The 16978-nt window shown below is 33.2% G+C and overlaps 1 protein-coding gene across 1 annotated transcript in view; it reads left to right on the forward strand.

The window, feature by feature from the left end:
• The first annotated feature begins 12523 nt into the window (after positions 1 to 12523).
• Positions 12524 to 16978, forward strand: part of LOC143253265 (metabotropic glutamate receptor 3-like) — an 80479-nt gene continuing 76024 nt past the window's right edge. Inside the window, exon 1 of the mRNA XM_076506831.1 lies at positions 12524 to 13300. Within this exon, the coding sequence (XP_076362946.1) occupies positions 12827 to 13300 (474 nt within the window). The 5' untranslated portion in view covers positions 12524 to 12826. The remainder of the gene's footprint in view (positions 13301 to 16978) is intronic.

Here is a 16978-nt window from a genome sequence, read left to right on the forward strand (position 1 = left end):
TTATGCGTAAACCTGCATCTCGTCGTTTGACGAACTTTTCAGATTGGTCAAAATGATTTCTTTGTATTTATGGCAAAAGTTCTATCTATTTTGAACTACTGAACACCAACTACCTACGATAAAGGTTGACTGTCACTTTTTTTATAAAGCACCGGAAAATATTTTTTGCTATCGCACTGATTCGAATTCGGCTCACCAACTCCCGAATCCAGAGCTCTACTAAAAGGTAGAGTGGAACTGTATCACATTTTAAGACATACTGTATTACATTAATACTTTCTCTTTCTCACAGTCCCTCGCGGGTAAATATATTAATTTAATAATGTCAGAAGTAAGATTATTCTTAACAAAATGAAGTTTATTGGCCTAGATTAGCTTCCACTTTCAATATAAGCTGAGTGTAAGTTTCTGAATACATTAACAAATGTTTAACCTGAAGCGTTTTTGTAAGGTGTTTAAAAATGAATGATGAATGTTCTGGAGTTATTATTTAGAACAAAAACGAGTGAAATGTTTTCAGTTTTCAACCAACACGGTTTATTTATTTATCCTATTTGAACAAAGAAAATGTTTGGTTGAATTTCAGTGATAAATAAATGTAATATAACTTATTGAATGATTGGGACTTTAGGTTATTTGGGTATAAGCTGATCGGCTAATTTATTCGATTCTTGTCAGTGAGTTGATTTTTAGAAAGTTTTTCTACTGTATCAAATAAATCCTCTCTTACAACAAAACAAGTATGGAGATAAAAAAAACAAAAAACAACGCTGTAATGCGGATATTCACCCCTGTGGTGGGCACAACATAGGTAGCCCATTGTGTAGCTTTGCTTTAACAATAAAATATACAAAATGAGTTTTAATATCAACCTGAGCACTGACGTCACCGACGCCTTGTGATAAACATAACATCTGAGAGCACTCACTTTGAAATTGAAATCAAAATTATTCTCTTAGGACGGTGTTTGAAATTTTTGAATAATCCATATCGTAAAATTAGCTTAATCGTAATTAGTAAGACTGATATACTTAAAATAGCAACAACACCTGGGAACAAAAATTTCAGGGAAATACTCTTATTCGAAACTACAAATCATTATATTATTAGAAGAGAGACATTTTCTGATTTTCAGGCATTCACAAATAGCAGCGATTGTTACAGTTGGTCTGCCAGTGGTTGTGCTGTTTGTTAATAATTTACCTTAAGAAAATAGTTCATTTCATTACGGAACGCAGCGGTCAACTTTGATCACGAAATTTTGTACGTGTTTAAGAAATAAATATTTGGTCATGATAGTTGGGAACATGAAAATGTTTGGAATTTCATAATATCGCGCTGAGCTCATGGAATGTTTTGTGTTGTCGAGGCAGCATTTCTTCTATACGAAGTCAGAATAGCTCTTAAAGAAATAGTGTCAAGAGATGTAATAAGTTTCTACAGATTTATGTTTTCCAACAGGTCGAAAATTTGTAGACTTTTTGCATTAAGAATAAAAATATGCTTAATCTTCATGGCGTAATAAACACTGATTAGCACTCGACTTAAGACATAACGCTTTTTACATTAAACAGAAGAATGTTTATGACACACGGAAAAAAAAGTTTAGTTAAATAAAAACTGTGCTACTACAAACTAACGAAAAATGGAAGTTTTAGAGAAGTGTCTTAAGTCTGTGCTGAAACGTTTTTAAGTAGTTGAAATTCAACAAAACAACTTGTTAAAAAAAACTTTAAACTTCAATACGATTTTCAATTATTATAATACAGTCATTAACTGGCTAACATATTTAGTGAAGAAGATTGAGTTTTGTCATTTGAACAAATTGTATTCCGTTTCAAACTCCACGTTTCGACGTCGTTACTGGTTGTTTTACGTTTATTTGAATATTGAATGATCTCGTTGAATTATCATTTTACGTAAACGTTAATTTATTCAACAATAAAATGAGTTGAACATTTATAGTAAGAAGTTCTAGCCTATTAATTTCATATTTCTTTAGGCAAAAAAATTTGGCCATGTTGGGATTGCGTGGCGGAAATACGTTATATTCATCCGTGAATATTCATTTCTTTCATTCTTGGCTTGACCACGATAAGGCAGATCAAACAATGATCAATATAAAACAAAGAGCCCTAAACCTATTAATGAAAATTCAACTTTGGTTCTCATAATGACTTAAAAAGTGTGAGTTTACGTGTAGACAAAGTAACTAGGCCCTTAAAAGTTTGCAGTGAATTTGTCAACTATTCATTTATTATAATTGAGATTAAGTTTCAGATATATAGACACACCCAGTTTGTATAGCATTAATAGCTACTTAGACAACCACATTATTACAATTTAATGACTCAACACTTCAGATCAATCGCTGACAGAGAAATATTGTACAAATATATGAGGATAGCACTAAGTGTTTTTTCATAAAGAAATATTTAAATTGTACTTTCTTAATGAGGCATTGGGTGCCACAGATCATAATTTGAAAACCAGTTTTAACATTCTTCCATTTTTATATCAATATTATATCTTACTCTACCGACATATTATTATTAATAGTATTTTTATATATGGCACATCCAAAAAACATCTTTACTAGTTTAAAAATACAAATTTTTGCAATAACTGTTATTTACAGTTCACATTGAGCATAAATTTCCTCCTTACAAATACAGTATTCATTATTGTGTATCACCTAGAAAAATCAAGATTAGTATATTTGATAACATTTTTTTTCTCTTTGTTACTACCAGTATCGTTTGCTTTATTCCGCCTTTCCGCACAATTAATTAACTAAATTGGTTAAGTCAACATGATTTGTGAAGGAAATCCACACTACCCTTTCATACTTTCTAGCTTTGTGGCCCTTCCCAGCTATCCACCGTTAGTACAGCGGTAAGTCCACGCATTTACAATGCTAAAATTAGGGGTTCGATTCCCCTCGGTGGACTCAGCAGATAGCCCAATGTGGCTTCGTTATACGAAAACACCCACTCACCTAAACGAATGATTTGAAGAATAAATAACATTGACGCTAATAATTTATTCTTGTGAATCATTCAATACACAAGCTGTTTAATTTACAATCATTGAGTACGAAGTCCAATATTTCATTTGATCCCTTACTTCACATTTCAGCGAGCTTCTTTGAAATACAACATTACTTATGTGATGGAATTCCCTTATATTAAATCATTAATAAACTCATCTTGGCAAATTGAAAAGTAAAATTAAATTATCCAAGAAACTCGACACGCTAGATAAAAGTTCGTAAAAGAGAATGGCACATGATAATGGTCTGTTTTACTTCTTTTACGAGTTTAAGGGCTGAATCCTAATATTCAGTTGCTAATTCATTGCGTAAAGACCAAAAAAGTCAGAGAAAATCGTTTCTTGCATGAAAACCTTTCATTATCTGAAACTTTCGTGTGAAGTAATGATTTTTCAGTGCAACTAAATTTAACCAAGATTAGCACATTTTTTAACATAAAAACTCCTGACACAAACAACACATAGTGGTTAAAAGAGATGTTTGAGGATTTTATTTTTTTAATCAGTAGATTGAAATAAATGTAAAATATTAATCAAATTATTGTCAAGCTGGTCTAAGGAACAGTCAGCTTAGAAGGATCTCTAAAAAAAACTACACTTGATTTTGAATACAATATAGTTAATTTTGTACACACACATATGTTACAAGCAAAAGTACCCGTCCCCAGTAGTAGGAAAAGTTTATGTTAATTTAGCAATTTAAATTATTTCATGAACTTTAGAAAGTTATTTATACCGCCCACCGCGAAAAGTAATTGTTGAGCATTTCAGTCATGCTGAAAGCCGTTAATACACTAAATCTACATTTTTATAATATAATATTCTACTTGCGAAATAGAATTTGGTATTAACATTATTCATACCTGTTTTCTGGTCATTTGAAAATTGAATGTTGAGTTTTCATATGTACGCAGCATTTTAAACAGGGTCCAGACGAACGCTCGGACAAACACAATGGTTTGGAATTACATAAGATCTAATATCTAATACAAATAAAGTTCTAATAACAAGTTTAAAAGCAACTACAACTTTCATAGCAACATCTTTAATCTTTGTGAGTATATATTTTCATACACTTTCCTCAAAAAAATTATAATTTAACAACTGCATTTCTGACATTAAATCCTTTTACAACTGTACTAAAAGTAAGGATACATTTAAGTAAATGGAATACCAAGAAGGTTGCTGCTCTATGAAATTCATACGGAGATTACACTTATAACTGGTTTATGTTGTGCTTTAAACTCGCTACTTATCACTTATATATATATTCATGCAGTGAAATTATTCCATGGCATGTTGCTACTATAATGTGCTCTACCCTTCTATGGCCCTCAAAAGAGCCATATGACTACTACTATGTGGTAATATGTTTTTATGGAGAAAATTATTCAGTTATTTCAAGTACGCAGTAGATACAAAGTGAAAAATATTGACATTATCCAGTTCGTATTAAACACGAGACACCGTTCAGGAATACATTCTTTCCATTCTTTCAATAATGATAGGCTAAAAGAACAATAACATCTTGAAAACTTTGGTTATAATTTGTTTCACATAAGATGATTATTTAGAATGTAATGAAAATGAGTACAAGTAAGTATTGAAATTAATATCGTAAGTTCACCCTACCAAGTAGATTCTCTGTCTGCAGCAAACAATGAATGAACTGCTTACTAACAAAAACATTAAAACAGCAAAAAATGCCTAAAACATTTTGCCATTAACTAACCATTTTATAATGCTCGGCTTCCAGATGCCATAAGTAAGAAGTCTTCTAATTAAAAATGGAAAGTGTGAAAGAAATAGGTAGAAAAGGATTTATTAACCAATTGCGCATAAATACATAATGCTACATTTCGAAAAGTTATATATCTACAGGAGAATTAACAAATCGCGCTTTGTTATTTTACATTAAAATAATACAAAAGTGTGTTTCGACTCAATTTATATAACTGAAAATTTAATATGGTCACTGTAGCACTGGCAGTTTAAAAACATTTACAATAATTTGAGGGAATTTGAATTTCGCACAAAGCTACTCGAGGGTTATCTGCCTAATTTAGCAGTGTAAGACTACAGGGAAGGCAGCTAGTCATCACCATCCACTGCAAACTTTTGGGCTACATTTTTATCAACAAATAGTGTGATTGACAGTAACATTATAACTCCTCGACGGCTGAAAGGGCGAGGATGTTTGGTGCGACGGGGATTTGATCCCGCGTCCCTCGGATTACGAGTTGAACGCCTTAACCCACCTGGCCATGCCGGACCTAATTTGAGGGAAAGAACACCTGAAAAAAATTAAACTGCTCGATAGGAGATAACACAACACGTTTTACAGATATTACAAGTGATACATGATATAAATTACTCCTGTTATTTCCAGTTAGTGGTACGTGAGAAAATCGGTATTGGAACATAGAACGCTACTAACATAATGTATGTTATTTTCTCATATAGCAGTGACTTAGTTGCAAATGTCACTAATTTTTCTGGGTGGTTCTAAAATATAAGTATAGTGGCACAAAACCACTTTTACTTAAAACAAATGATACATAAACAAACTGAAAAAATCAACACTTACTGGAATATTCTTGCGTTAGAAGCTTTTAAAAAATAACAGAAAGTTTAAATCGTTAAGTTAGTAGTAGAGTGAGGGATATCAAACTGTACAACATATTGAGAAAAATATACACACAGACCGATGAAAAACAGTATTCCTCTAAGTGTTATCAACTAGTGTAAGGGAATAAATAATAAAATTAAATTTTGATTAATATATTTTTAATGCAAGTAAAATATTTCTACATGATAAGTTTATCACACGCCCAAATCAATGTTTAATTCTAGAAAAGCAAGATACCGGATGCATGATGATAGGTGTGAGTAGATTTTAAGTTTTGTAAAACAACAAATTTAAATGTTATTGAGTCTTCTATGTGTGATGGAGTTGAATGGGATAATGTAGATGCATAATAAAGTCAAATGCCAATTCATTATGCAACCAAAGTAGTCTTAAGGTTGATTACAATGTTTCCACCTTTGGATTAAAAAATCAAAAACAGATTAGGAATCTTAGGTTCTAAAAGATCCAACAAAAAGTAAGGACTGATACAATATGATAAGATACTTGTTTTTAGTCTTAAAATCTGAAAAAAAAATATTTGAAATCACTAGGACATGTAAAATATTTTTCACTTTAACTTTCTCTGTATCAGAGGTTTCCACTTGGATAAGTAAAATCGTGTAGTGACTGACAAATTGAGATCCTTCGAAAATCTACCACGTTAAAAATTTTTCATTTTAAGTTTAATCTTTTCTACATAGGAAATATCTTTTCAATGAATCACATTCGTTTAGAGAATAAAATCCAAATCAAGGAAAAAAACTAGTCAGACTTGATTATTACAAACGCTAAAAATGTTTTTGTTTCAGTATTTTCAGATGCATGTCATACAGATTCGAAAATAAAATACTAAATAAATTCTCATGGAATACCTTTATATAACCCAATTCCACAACAGTTCAGTAGATTTTAAGACACATTATTCGTGTCTACAAAATTACTATTAAATACGTGAATGATAACACGTAACCTGATTAACTTAATATCCATTTACTTTATATTTTAATGCCACAACCAAAACAATCCCGACATAAAATACAAATATACTTTGTCTTAGTTGCCACAAGTCTATGGTTTATTCCAAGAGATAATCTTTATAAGACCAAGACTGTGATATAATATTACCATGAGTTATATGAAACGTCTTTTGAAGTCAAAAAATTATTACAGCAACAAAACGACTTGTAAGTATGACCATCTCGTAGAAGTTGTAAAATGTGATTTTGTTTGAAAATCTGAACCTTCATTGAAAGTTGCAATTTATATTAAATATGTTTTAAAAAGAGAAAATAACATACGTTAGATTTTAACAAACTTTTAAAAATGAAATCTGATTATGACAATTTCCTATAAGTCTTATTTACTGCCACAATGTAACGAAACAGTTCACATGGTACATTTATACGGGGCCCGGCATGGCCAGGTGGTTAAGGTACTCAACTCGTAATCCGAGGGTCGCGGTTTCGAATCTTTGTCACACCAAACATGTTCGTTCTCTTAGCCGTGGGAGCGTTATAATTTGATGGTCCATCCTACTGTTCGTTGGTAAAATAGTAGTCAAATAATTGGCGGTGGATGATGATGACTAGCAGCCTTCCCTCTAGTCTAACACTGCTAAATTAGGGATTGCTAGCGCAGACAGATCTCGTGTAGCTTTGCGCGAAATTCAAAAGAAACGAAACCAAACATTTATATGAACGTTCGGAAAACACCATAACCCTTTTAACATTCAGTATGGTTATCCGCTGGTACAGCATTAAGTCTACGGATTTACAACACTAAAATCATGGTTTCGATCCCTCTCTGTGGACTCAGCAGATAGCCTGATGTGGCTTTGCTATAAGAAAACACACACACACCTTTCAATATGGAGATTAAGAATAACTTTAGAGTTTTATCAAGTTCTCAAAAGAGATTAGTAGAGTTCTAAAACTTCTACCAATAAAAACTAAATGAGTAGTTAATGCTACTTCACTATTAAGTTATGAGTACTTACTGATTCTACCTGTTGTACATTACATCTATATATGTAACTCAAATTAAGAATTAAACTAGAAAAATAGTCGTCCAAGTCACTATAGGTGAAAAAAATTGAAAAAAATAAAATAGAATGCACGCATTTTAATGAAGTTTCAGTACTCAAAACTCAAACTTAAATTTTAAAAGTTAATGAGACTTTCAGCAATAAAGAATGGCTTTGCCTATTTTATACATATTTAATTAAATTTTCAAGTTCTTAACAAAATATTCATTTTCTGCAAATGACAATATACAAACAGGTAGAGTGGTAGAAGTGATTATAAAATGAATGGTCAAAAGTTATTTCAAGATGGAAAGAGTGAAACAAAATATATTTATTGTAATAAAGTAAAAGACAGAAATGGTTTGTTTAATGTTAAAAACACCAAAGTACCTGGTAAATCTATACTTTAGGCAGAATAATAAATATTTAAATAACTAAAAAATATTGAAAGTTCATATGATCAAACATTTGTAAAACATAAGTCTTTCAAATAAACATATACAAATAGTAATGAACTTTTATTACACATATGTCTTTTGTAAAGTTTGATAATAAAAAGCTCTTTATGCGCTATGATACTATTATTATCATTTTGGTCTGGAAGGAGTAGGAAAGAGCACAAGCTTAAATTGGTAGGCTAAGCTAATTTTCCTTAACATATTTTAATTTCAGTAATTACTGAGGTGAGCATGATTGTAAGTTTTGACTTTTAAAACACTGCTCAAGTTTTCAGTGAGGAATAGATAACGTATAGCGCTATCACTGCTGTTTGGTCATATCCTGTTTACTAACCTAATTTTATCGCCAAGGTTTACGCAGAACATTTAATACAGAGATGCCAACCATTACGAGTTGAGCGTAATCATTACAATTTTGGTGTATACATTACGACTATACGCTCATGCAGACAAATATTACGACTTGTTGCAACTCCCAAATTATTATATATTATATTAGCCTTTATTATACAATAAAGTGATAAATTTTTCCCCCAGGGCTATAAAGGGGTGAAAAGAAAATTTCTAGTGAGATACAAATAAATTTTGATAATAAATAAGACGTAGTCCAAATGGATACTTGCGATAATCATGTTTGTGCTTGAAATAATAAAAAAATATTTGTATCTCTGAGGCCTACCAATAGTTTGAGTGCGGTGCTTCTCCATACTAAGTACGTGGGGGAATCAATAGTAACGTCATCAATGCGTGTCAGCCAATCAGCGCTCGCTTAGATGGGTATTTCCCGTTTTCTAAGCGGCATGGAAACACCAATACGATTGTTCACAAGTTGGAAAAAAAAGAGGCCTCGTTCACCAGATTGCCTTGTTTCTGGCAAATCTAAAAGGACTAAAACTGTGAATCAAAAATTTAGGAAAGAGTATAGTGCAAAATATCCTGTCATTGCATCAAAAGTCAGTGACAGTCATGCGTTTTGTACAGTTTGTCACATCGATTTTTCTGTGGCGCATGGCGGGATAAACAATTGTTCCAGACATACAAAATCGGCATCTCACCAACAAAAGGCTGAGGCGAAGACAAAGACGATGCAGATAACGACATTTATGCGTAAGAATTCAGAATATGAAACCATAAATACAGAAGTGATGTTCATGCAATTCGTCATTGCTCATAATGTACCCCTAGCTATAGCTGATCATGCAGGACATCTATTTAGGAAAATGTTCCCAAACTCTGATATAGTGAAAAAATATGGCTGTGCTAGAACCAAAACTACAACCATTGTACAAATGTTGGGCTGTGAAGATGACAAAATGATTTCAAGCATACTTACTAACAGTGTTTACAGTTTAGCCACAGATGGATCCACAGACATGGATGATTCAAAACTGTATCCAGTGGTTGTACGATATCTTGACCCTTTGCTTGGAAAAACTGTTTGTTCTCTTTTGATAATAGCGGAATGGAAAAAAGCTTCAACGGGAGAGAATATTTTCAAGCTTTTGGACCACGAACTGACAAAGAGGAAAATTTCATGGGAGAACTGTCTTAGTTTTTCTGCAGACGATGCCTCAGTTATGTCTGGTGTAGGTAAAGGTGTGATGGGACACACCTCAAAACGACATCCTAGCATTTATTTCATGGACTGTGCCTGTCACCTCATGAATATTGCGCCCCAGAAAGCTTCCAGAGAACTGCCCTGCCCAGTTTCTGATATATTGATAGTAGCCGCAAATGATAAAGGGCTCTGTCTACAATCATTAGACTCAGTCATTTGAAATAGTTGGCATCTCTGTTAATATCTCTGCAGTTTAAAAACGGCTTGAAATTGTAGTGAAATAAACATTATTAAAAACTAGCGAAAGTATCCGGCATCGCTAAGATTATTATTTTGGTATATTCAAGACGACTGTCAGAGGTAATTATAAATGTCACTACACGTAAAAGTGTATATATGTCACGACATGTCAGGCTTGATTTTAAACTTAATTGATTCTGAATTTTAAAATTTTCTGTTATATCACCAATGTTTTTAATAATTAAAAACTCTTTAATTAAAGTATACTATAAATTAAGAAATCAACAAATACTTTTCCAATTTTCTAGTTTATACATTTCATTTTATACTTTCAGTACATAGACTAACAACAATATTAAGTTCTACTTCTGTTGCTAAAAAACATGACAGAAAAGCCATTGTTAGGACGCATTGTTACCAAAATGTACTGGCTTTCCACACATTAGATGTTGTTATATAAGAAACCATTTCTTTTCTAGCTTGTCTCATTAAAAAGATGCACATGCGCACGCATGTGGATAAGATAAGCAGTACTCACGTGCACACTTTCAAGGTCAACTTAGTACAGTTGCAAAAGTTCAGGTTTCTAGGCTCTTTCTTTTTGATACCTAGTTTTGATACTCAGGATCCATTTAGTGCGGGTGCAAAATTTAAGGTTTATAGGTACTTCCTCCTAAAAGTATGGTGGTCATACATACTCGCGCTCACGCACTCACATACGTGTCTGTCGGTGGTTTCTATTTGTAATATAAGGAATCACTTCTTTACTTTGTGGTTTTTGGATAACTCGACTCTTTAAGATAGTATGTGCAAACATGCACGTGAATAAATAGTAATAACCAGGTGTACACTCTCAGTATGAGAATACTCATACCACTTAGTATGGGTGCAAAATTTTAGATTTCTAGGATTTTTGCTTTTACAGTTCTAGTGGTCACATATTTTTTTCTACATGGTTTTTTAATAGTTTACCTCATAAAAAGATGTGCATGCACACATGCACTGCATTAAGTAATAATACCCAGGTGCACACCCTCGGAGTTATCTTAGTACAGTTGCAAAATTTCTGGTTTCTAGGCTTTTTCTTTTACATGTTGTAGATAAGATTAATACCTAGTTGCACGCTCTTAGGGTCTACTTATTGCAGGTGCCAAATTTTAAATTTCTAGGCTCTTTCCCCTTGGAGTTATGGCGGTCAAACACACACAAAATCAGAGGCTTACAGACGCACTCTTTTATTATTATAAATGTACAATGTTTCAATAAGCTTTTGCACCTGATGGTGACAAATGCTTAACGAAAGATATTATATTTCATCACAAAAATTAGGGGTGGAAAGGAGCAACGAGAAATGTGGTTTTATGTTCAACCGAGTCTTTGATTTAGATAAAATTGTAAAATGCGATGTTGTGAAACATATTCAGGAACCATGGTTCACTTTTATATCTGTGGTGAGATAATACCGGTTCGGTTGAAATATTAGTGAAATTTTTCTTCTTTCAGAATATATAATAGATATGTATGACAATGTGATGGAAAAAATTATCTTTGAATTCCTTACTTAAGCATGTCTATGCTGCAAGTATATTTTTACAAGGTACAAATAGATGCATTACCTAGATTTAATGTTGTTCAGTTGAAGAACCAGAAAAAAAATTCCATAGTTTACTTAGATTTTAGTGTGTGCATCAAGCAATAAAGATAGAATATTTACCTGTGCAATGTGTAATAAAAGATTAGTGAGACTTAAAATACTGCACATTACAATTATATTTTCATTTACGGTTTGGTTGCTGTTAAGCACAAAGCTACATAATGGACTATCTGTACTCTGCCCACCAAGGATACCAAAACTCGAATTTTAGCGTTACAATCCTTCAAGCTTATGCTCATCTACTTATGAGGGGAGGGGTCGTGATTATAATGCAACGTTTAGTGTTTTTTTATTTCTGAGTTGGCAGTACTTACAATCGTAGGTTGTGATTATTGGTTACAAATACATCATTAAAATTCAAAGATCTGGTCACACCAAATACAAGCTCTAATACACACAGTTATATACTGTGTATTAAGTAAGAACGCTAACAAGAACATTAAGTTGATGAAACCATTTCTACACTGCATTTTCTCAGCAAATTCGTAAAGATTTGTATAGTAGAAGTGATATATGGATATTTAAAAAAAGTTCATATATTTGCTGCAACACCAATTTAACAACACATTAATAATACATAGAGAACACAATGAAATAAATGACTCAGGTATCTCTAGCAATAAAAAATATCGAAACACATCAACATGTCAAGACATCATAATGTTAACAGATTCAGATAACGATTTACTCTTTTGATAGATTTGTTTGTACAAAACAGTTTAAATATCCAGAATACTGGCGCGAGTAGTTTATTAGCTTTCGAACTTCAACTATGATTTTGTAGCAACAATATGAAGTACTGTAACATTTTCTGTTCGGTTTCGTTTGTGTACACACTGAGTTTGCGCAATAGTTGTCTGGCTAAGGCTTGGCACGAGACAGAGTGTTTTCGTTATCTGCTTTCCTGGCTTTAGTGTGTGAAGTACTATCTGACGAGTCGCAGTTAGAACAAACTTCAAGATATTAGATTAATTGAAGAAATCTTTGTCGAGTCCTTGGTTTATTGCATAATGTTTATGAGATTTATGATATCCCATTTTTCACATGTTCCTGTATGAATTTTGAATTCTAAAGTAATTTGTTGTAAAATTACCTTTAAATAAGGTAATTTTATTAAAATCTCTTTCATCTTCCTACTTCCCTAAGACATAATAGTCTATCCCAGCAATAAATATAGAAAGATAAAGAAACGCGGAGCTTGTGACTAATAACCATGAATCCTTACATTTTGCTCCTTTTTATAATTTGTCAAGAAATAACAGTCAACTGTGAAACTGGAAATGCCCAGGTCAAGTTAGACGGTGACCTGGTGTTAGGGGGATTATTTCCCATGCACGAGGCAACAGGAAAAAATGGTAAACCATGTGGGGATATCAAAGAGGAGAAAGGAATTCAACGTTTAGAAGCAATGCTTTATGCTTTGGACCAAATTAACAAAGAATCACTTATTTTACCTAATGTTACCTTAGGAGCGTTTATCTTGAACACCTGCTCTAGTGACACGTATGCACTGGAACAAAGTATGGAGTTCGTAAAGGCTTCTTTGACCACTCTGGACGCTTCTCAGTACATATGTGAAGATGGACGTAAACCAATCCGGAATCTCCAGAAACCTGTTGTTGGAGTTATAGGAGCTTCTTCCAGCTCCGTGTCAGTAATGGTGGCGAACATTTTACGTTTGTTTAAGGTTAGTTTATTCTATGAACTTCAATGATTATTGTCTTGTAAGCTCCATCTTTGAACGTACTTTGATACTTTCTAATAGCTTCTCATTTAATTTATCATTTCCCTAGGTTACTAAAAGCTTTTTTTTATTTCCCTCTAGTGACAAAAATATTACAAATATACACAGCGATTTATAACATTGACACTAAGTTATCGTACCACGTAAAATTTGAAATTACCAAAGTTTTAATTATTTTTTCTGAAGAAAAGTGCATTATAGTACAGTAAATGCAGCCTATAAATTTATAATGCTACATATGCAATTAATTTTATACAAAAGCAGAATGGCAAAAGTTACATGAATATTTTAAAAAGTTTGACAGGGCTATTTTTGAGGTGTCCATAAACTGTTACAATTGAGTAACTTTCTTTTGAACAGGTACCATTCGTTAGGTTAGAAACCTCAGAAAGCGTAGTGTAGGTTTATTGCCCGAAATAGAGCGATTTAAGTGTCAATTTGTTTTTTTTGTTTTTTTTATGATTTTGAAATTTCTTATTTAAAGTTGAAATTTCAAACCCAGTGTAATTTTACTCCTCCTCAGTTTCTAACAATTATATATTTCTTTCAATCTATCCTACAGTAATAACTTTTCTGTTACAGTATACACTGAATAGGGCATACTGTATTCAAACATATATATTTCTGCTTTCCCTTATTTTGTGTTATTCCTTTTCGAGCCATTGCTGTACATTTACAGTACCTGTATTTGTCGTTGGAATGGTTCACTTACCTTCATTTATCGCTTTTTTTATCTTTTATTTTCAGCACAAAGCTTCATAATGGGTTTTATGCATTTTATTCACTGACATTCACTGAGACATAGGATTGCATCCATCGTACTACAAAGACAATACATAAAGCCTTAGGGGTAAAATTTAAAGACATTTCTATAGCATGGCTCTGATGGTCTTTCTTGCCCATACCATTTTTTTATTTTAGTTGAAACAGGTATTTTTAACCAAATAAACACACTATTGTTAACAGTAACTTAAAACAAAAATGACATTTCCAGTTTTGTTTTGGTTTAAAATTCGCGGAAAGCTGCATGAGTGTTATCTGAGCTATCCGTCCCTAATTTAGCAGTAATTAGAGGGAAGGCAGCTAGTCATCACCACCCACGTTCAGCTTATTGGAATACTCTTTTACCAACGAATAGTGGGATTGACCGTCATATTATAACACCCGTTGAAATGCCGGATAATGCTGTTAATGCTGATTGATTGCCTATTTTATGATCAGTAGTTTAAAATAAGGAACTGTTATACTTGATCTCTAAGAGTCTTTGATCTAGCTTTTTGTATAAGGCTCTATTATTATAAAATCCCAACTCCACTTCTTAAAATGGTACAACGTGTTCTTTACAAAACGATTTAAAATTCTCTAAGATTAAGTTTGAATTTTAAAACAATATAGAGTACCTCTGGTATTACGGCCCGGCATGGCCAAGCATGTTAAGGCGTGCGACTCATAATCTGAGGGTCGCGGATTCGCATCCCCGTCGCGCCAAACATGCTCGCCCTTTCAGCCGTGGGGGCGTTATAATGTTTCGGTCAATCCAACTATTCGTTGTTAAAAGAGTAGCTCAAGAGTTGGCGGTGGGTGGTGATGACTAGTTGCCCTTCCCTCTAGTCTTACACTGCTAAATTAGGGACGGCTAGCACAGCTAGCCCTCGAGTAGCTTTGTGCGAAATTCAAAAACAAAGAAACATACCGCTGGTATTGTAAATGTTTTAAATGTGGACAGGTTTAAGTATAAAAATTGTTTTCTGGTTAAGAACCAATGCGACTGTATTACGAATTTGAAAATATTCACTTATTTTGGTTAGTGGTTCACATTTTACATGAATCATCCATTTACAGTAACTATTCCACCTGTCTATATATTTTTGTTGTTTCCTTTCGATACCCGTGCTGTGCTCAGACAGAAAGATGGCCCGTTGTCGACCTTTGTGTTTAACAAGAAACAAACAGTTGTTTTATTTTTTAAAGTGTTTGTTTCTTCTGGTTGGTTGTTTATTTGTTTGCATTACAGCAAAGCCACGTTGGACTATCTGCTCTGTCCGTTACGGTGAATCGAATCCAGAATTTAGCATTGTAAACCCGTGAACTTGCTGTTGTCCTTCGGGAAACTTCTTTGCTGGTCAGCAATTGCTTTGTGAATACGACCCATGGTAAATTCTGGAACAGTAATCTAACGTTAAGTAAAGTACAACTTTTTCATGTATAAAGCCATTGCGGCCCCGAAACATGAATGTTTATGAAATTGTATATGTTGTTCGTACGTCTGTGTAGAGATATATTTTTAGTGATTAAAATTCATAGCCGACCTAATCGTTTTTTTATATTCTGAATGCTTCTGTAACTATTCGTGTAAAGGAAACTGAATAAAAAAAACACAATCTAATCTCCTGTTCACTGATTCAGTTACTGCGCCAAGTTCATGGAAATAATTGTTTCCAGGAAAATTCGGTATTGAAAACGTATCTAATGGTTTAAACAAAATGTACATTATTTTCTCACAGCTGCTTTAATACGTTAGTCACTGAATTCATTTGTAGGTTACAATAATAGAAAGTAGATTGAGCCTGTTTAATTGTGGGTTAAATATATTTTCAAAACACACTTATGTGCCAAATATACGTGAGTAATTATATTTTGTTTACGGGATCTTCAATAACATATAATACGCTTAACAAATATCGTTAATAATGCAAATAAACACACCAATTACTGTGTAGGTCCCTTATGTTTAACAAAGAAACTCAGTTTGTTTGTTTGTTTTGAATTTCGCGCAAATCTACACGAGGGCTATCTATGCTAGTCGTCCCCCATTGTAACCCTCTGGGACAGCAGTAAGTCTACGGGTTTACAATGCTAAAATCATGGGTTCGATGGTTCGGTGGACACAACAGATAGCCGAATGTGGCTTTGTTAAAACAACACACATACACAAGCACATCAGTCCCTCATTCAGCATTGAAAGACTAGAGGGAAGGCAGCAAATCATCATAATACATCAATGAACTACTTTTTTACTAATGAATAGTGGAAATGGGTGTAATATGAAAGGCCGAGCACGTTTGGTTGAAAGGGAATTCGAACCCGCGACCTTTATGTTACGAGTCAAGCACCCTAACCACCTGGTCATGCCGGATCAAATTATTCTAAGAGGTAAAATATAAATGTAAAAAAGAACTTATTAAAATGTAATGTGTTGACCCTTCCGGTAGTTACCGATACAGTTTGTTTTTTTTTTTTTATTTCGTGCCAAGCTACACGAAGGCTATCTTCTCTAGCCGTCCTTCATTTAGCAGTGGTAGACTAAAGGGAATACAACTAGAAACACCACCACCACCAGCTCTTGTTATTCTTTTAACAACGAAGAGTGGAATTGACCGTCACATTATAACGCTCCCAAGATTAAAAGAGCGAATATATTAGGCGTGCCGCATACCAATATAAAAATGTATGGTTAACTGAGGGTTATAAGTTTGAAAATCCCCCTACCTCGTACTAAAAGATGTAGCCTTTCGGTGCTGTTTATATCACGTGTAACTAGTCCATCTCATCAGTTTGAATCAAAATTTGTTGAAAACTGCTTAATTAATGCAATATTTATTAGCTTCGTTCCGAAATTCA

Source organism: Tachypleus tridentatus, chromosome 6, assembly GCF_004210375.1.
Source record: "Tachypleus tridentatus isolate NWPU-2018 chromosome 6, ASM421037v1, whole genome shotgun sequence".
Taxonomy (NCBI): Eukaryota; Metazoa; Arthropoda; class Merostomata; order Xiphosura; family Limulidae; genus Tachypleus; species Tachypleus tridentatus.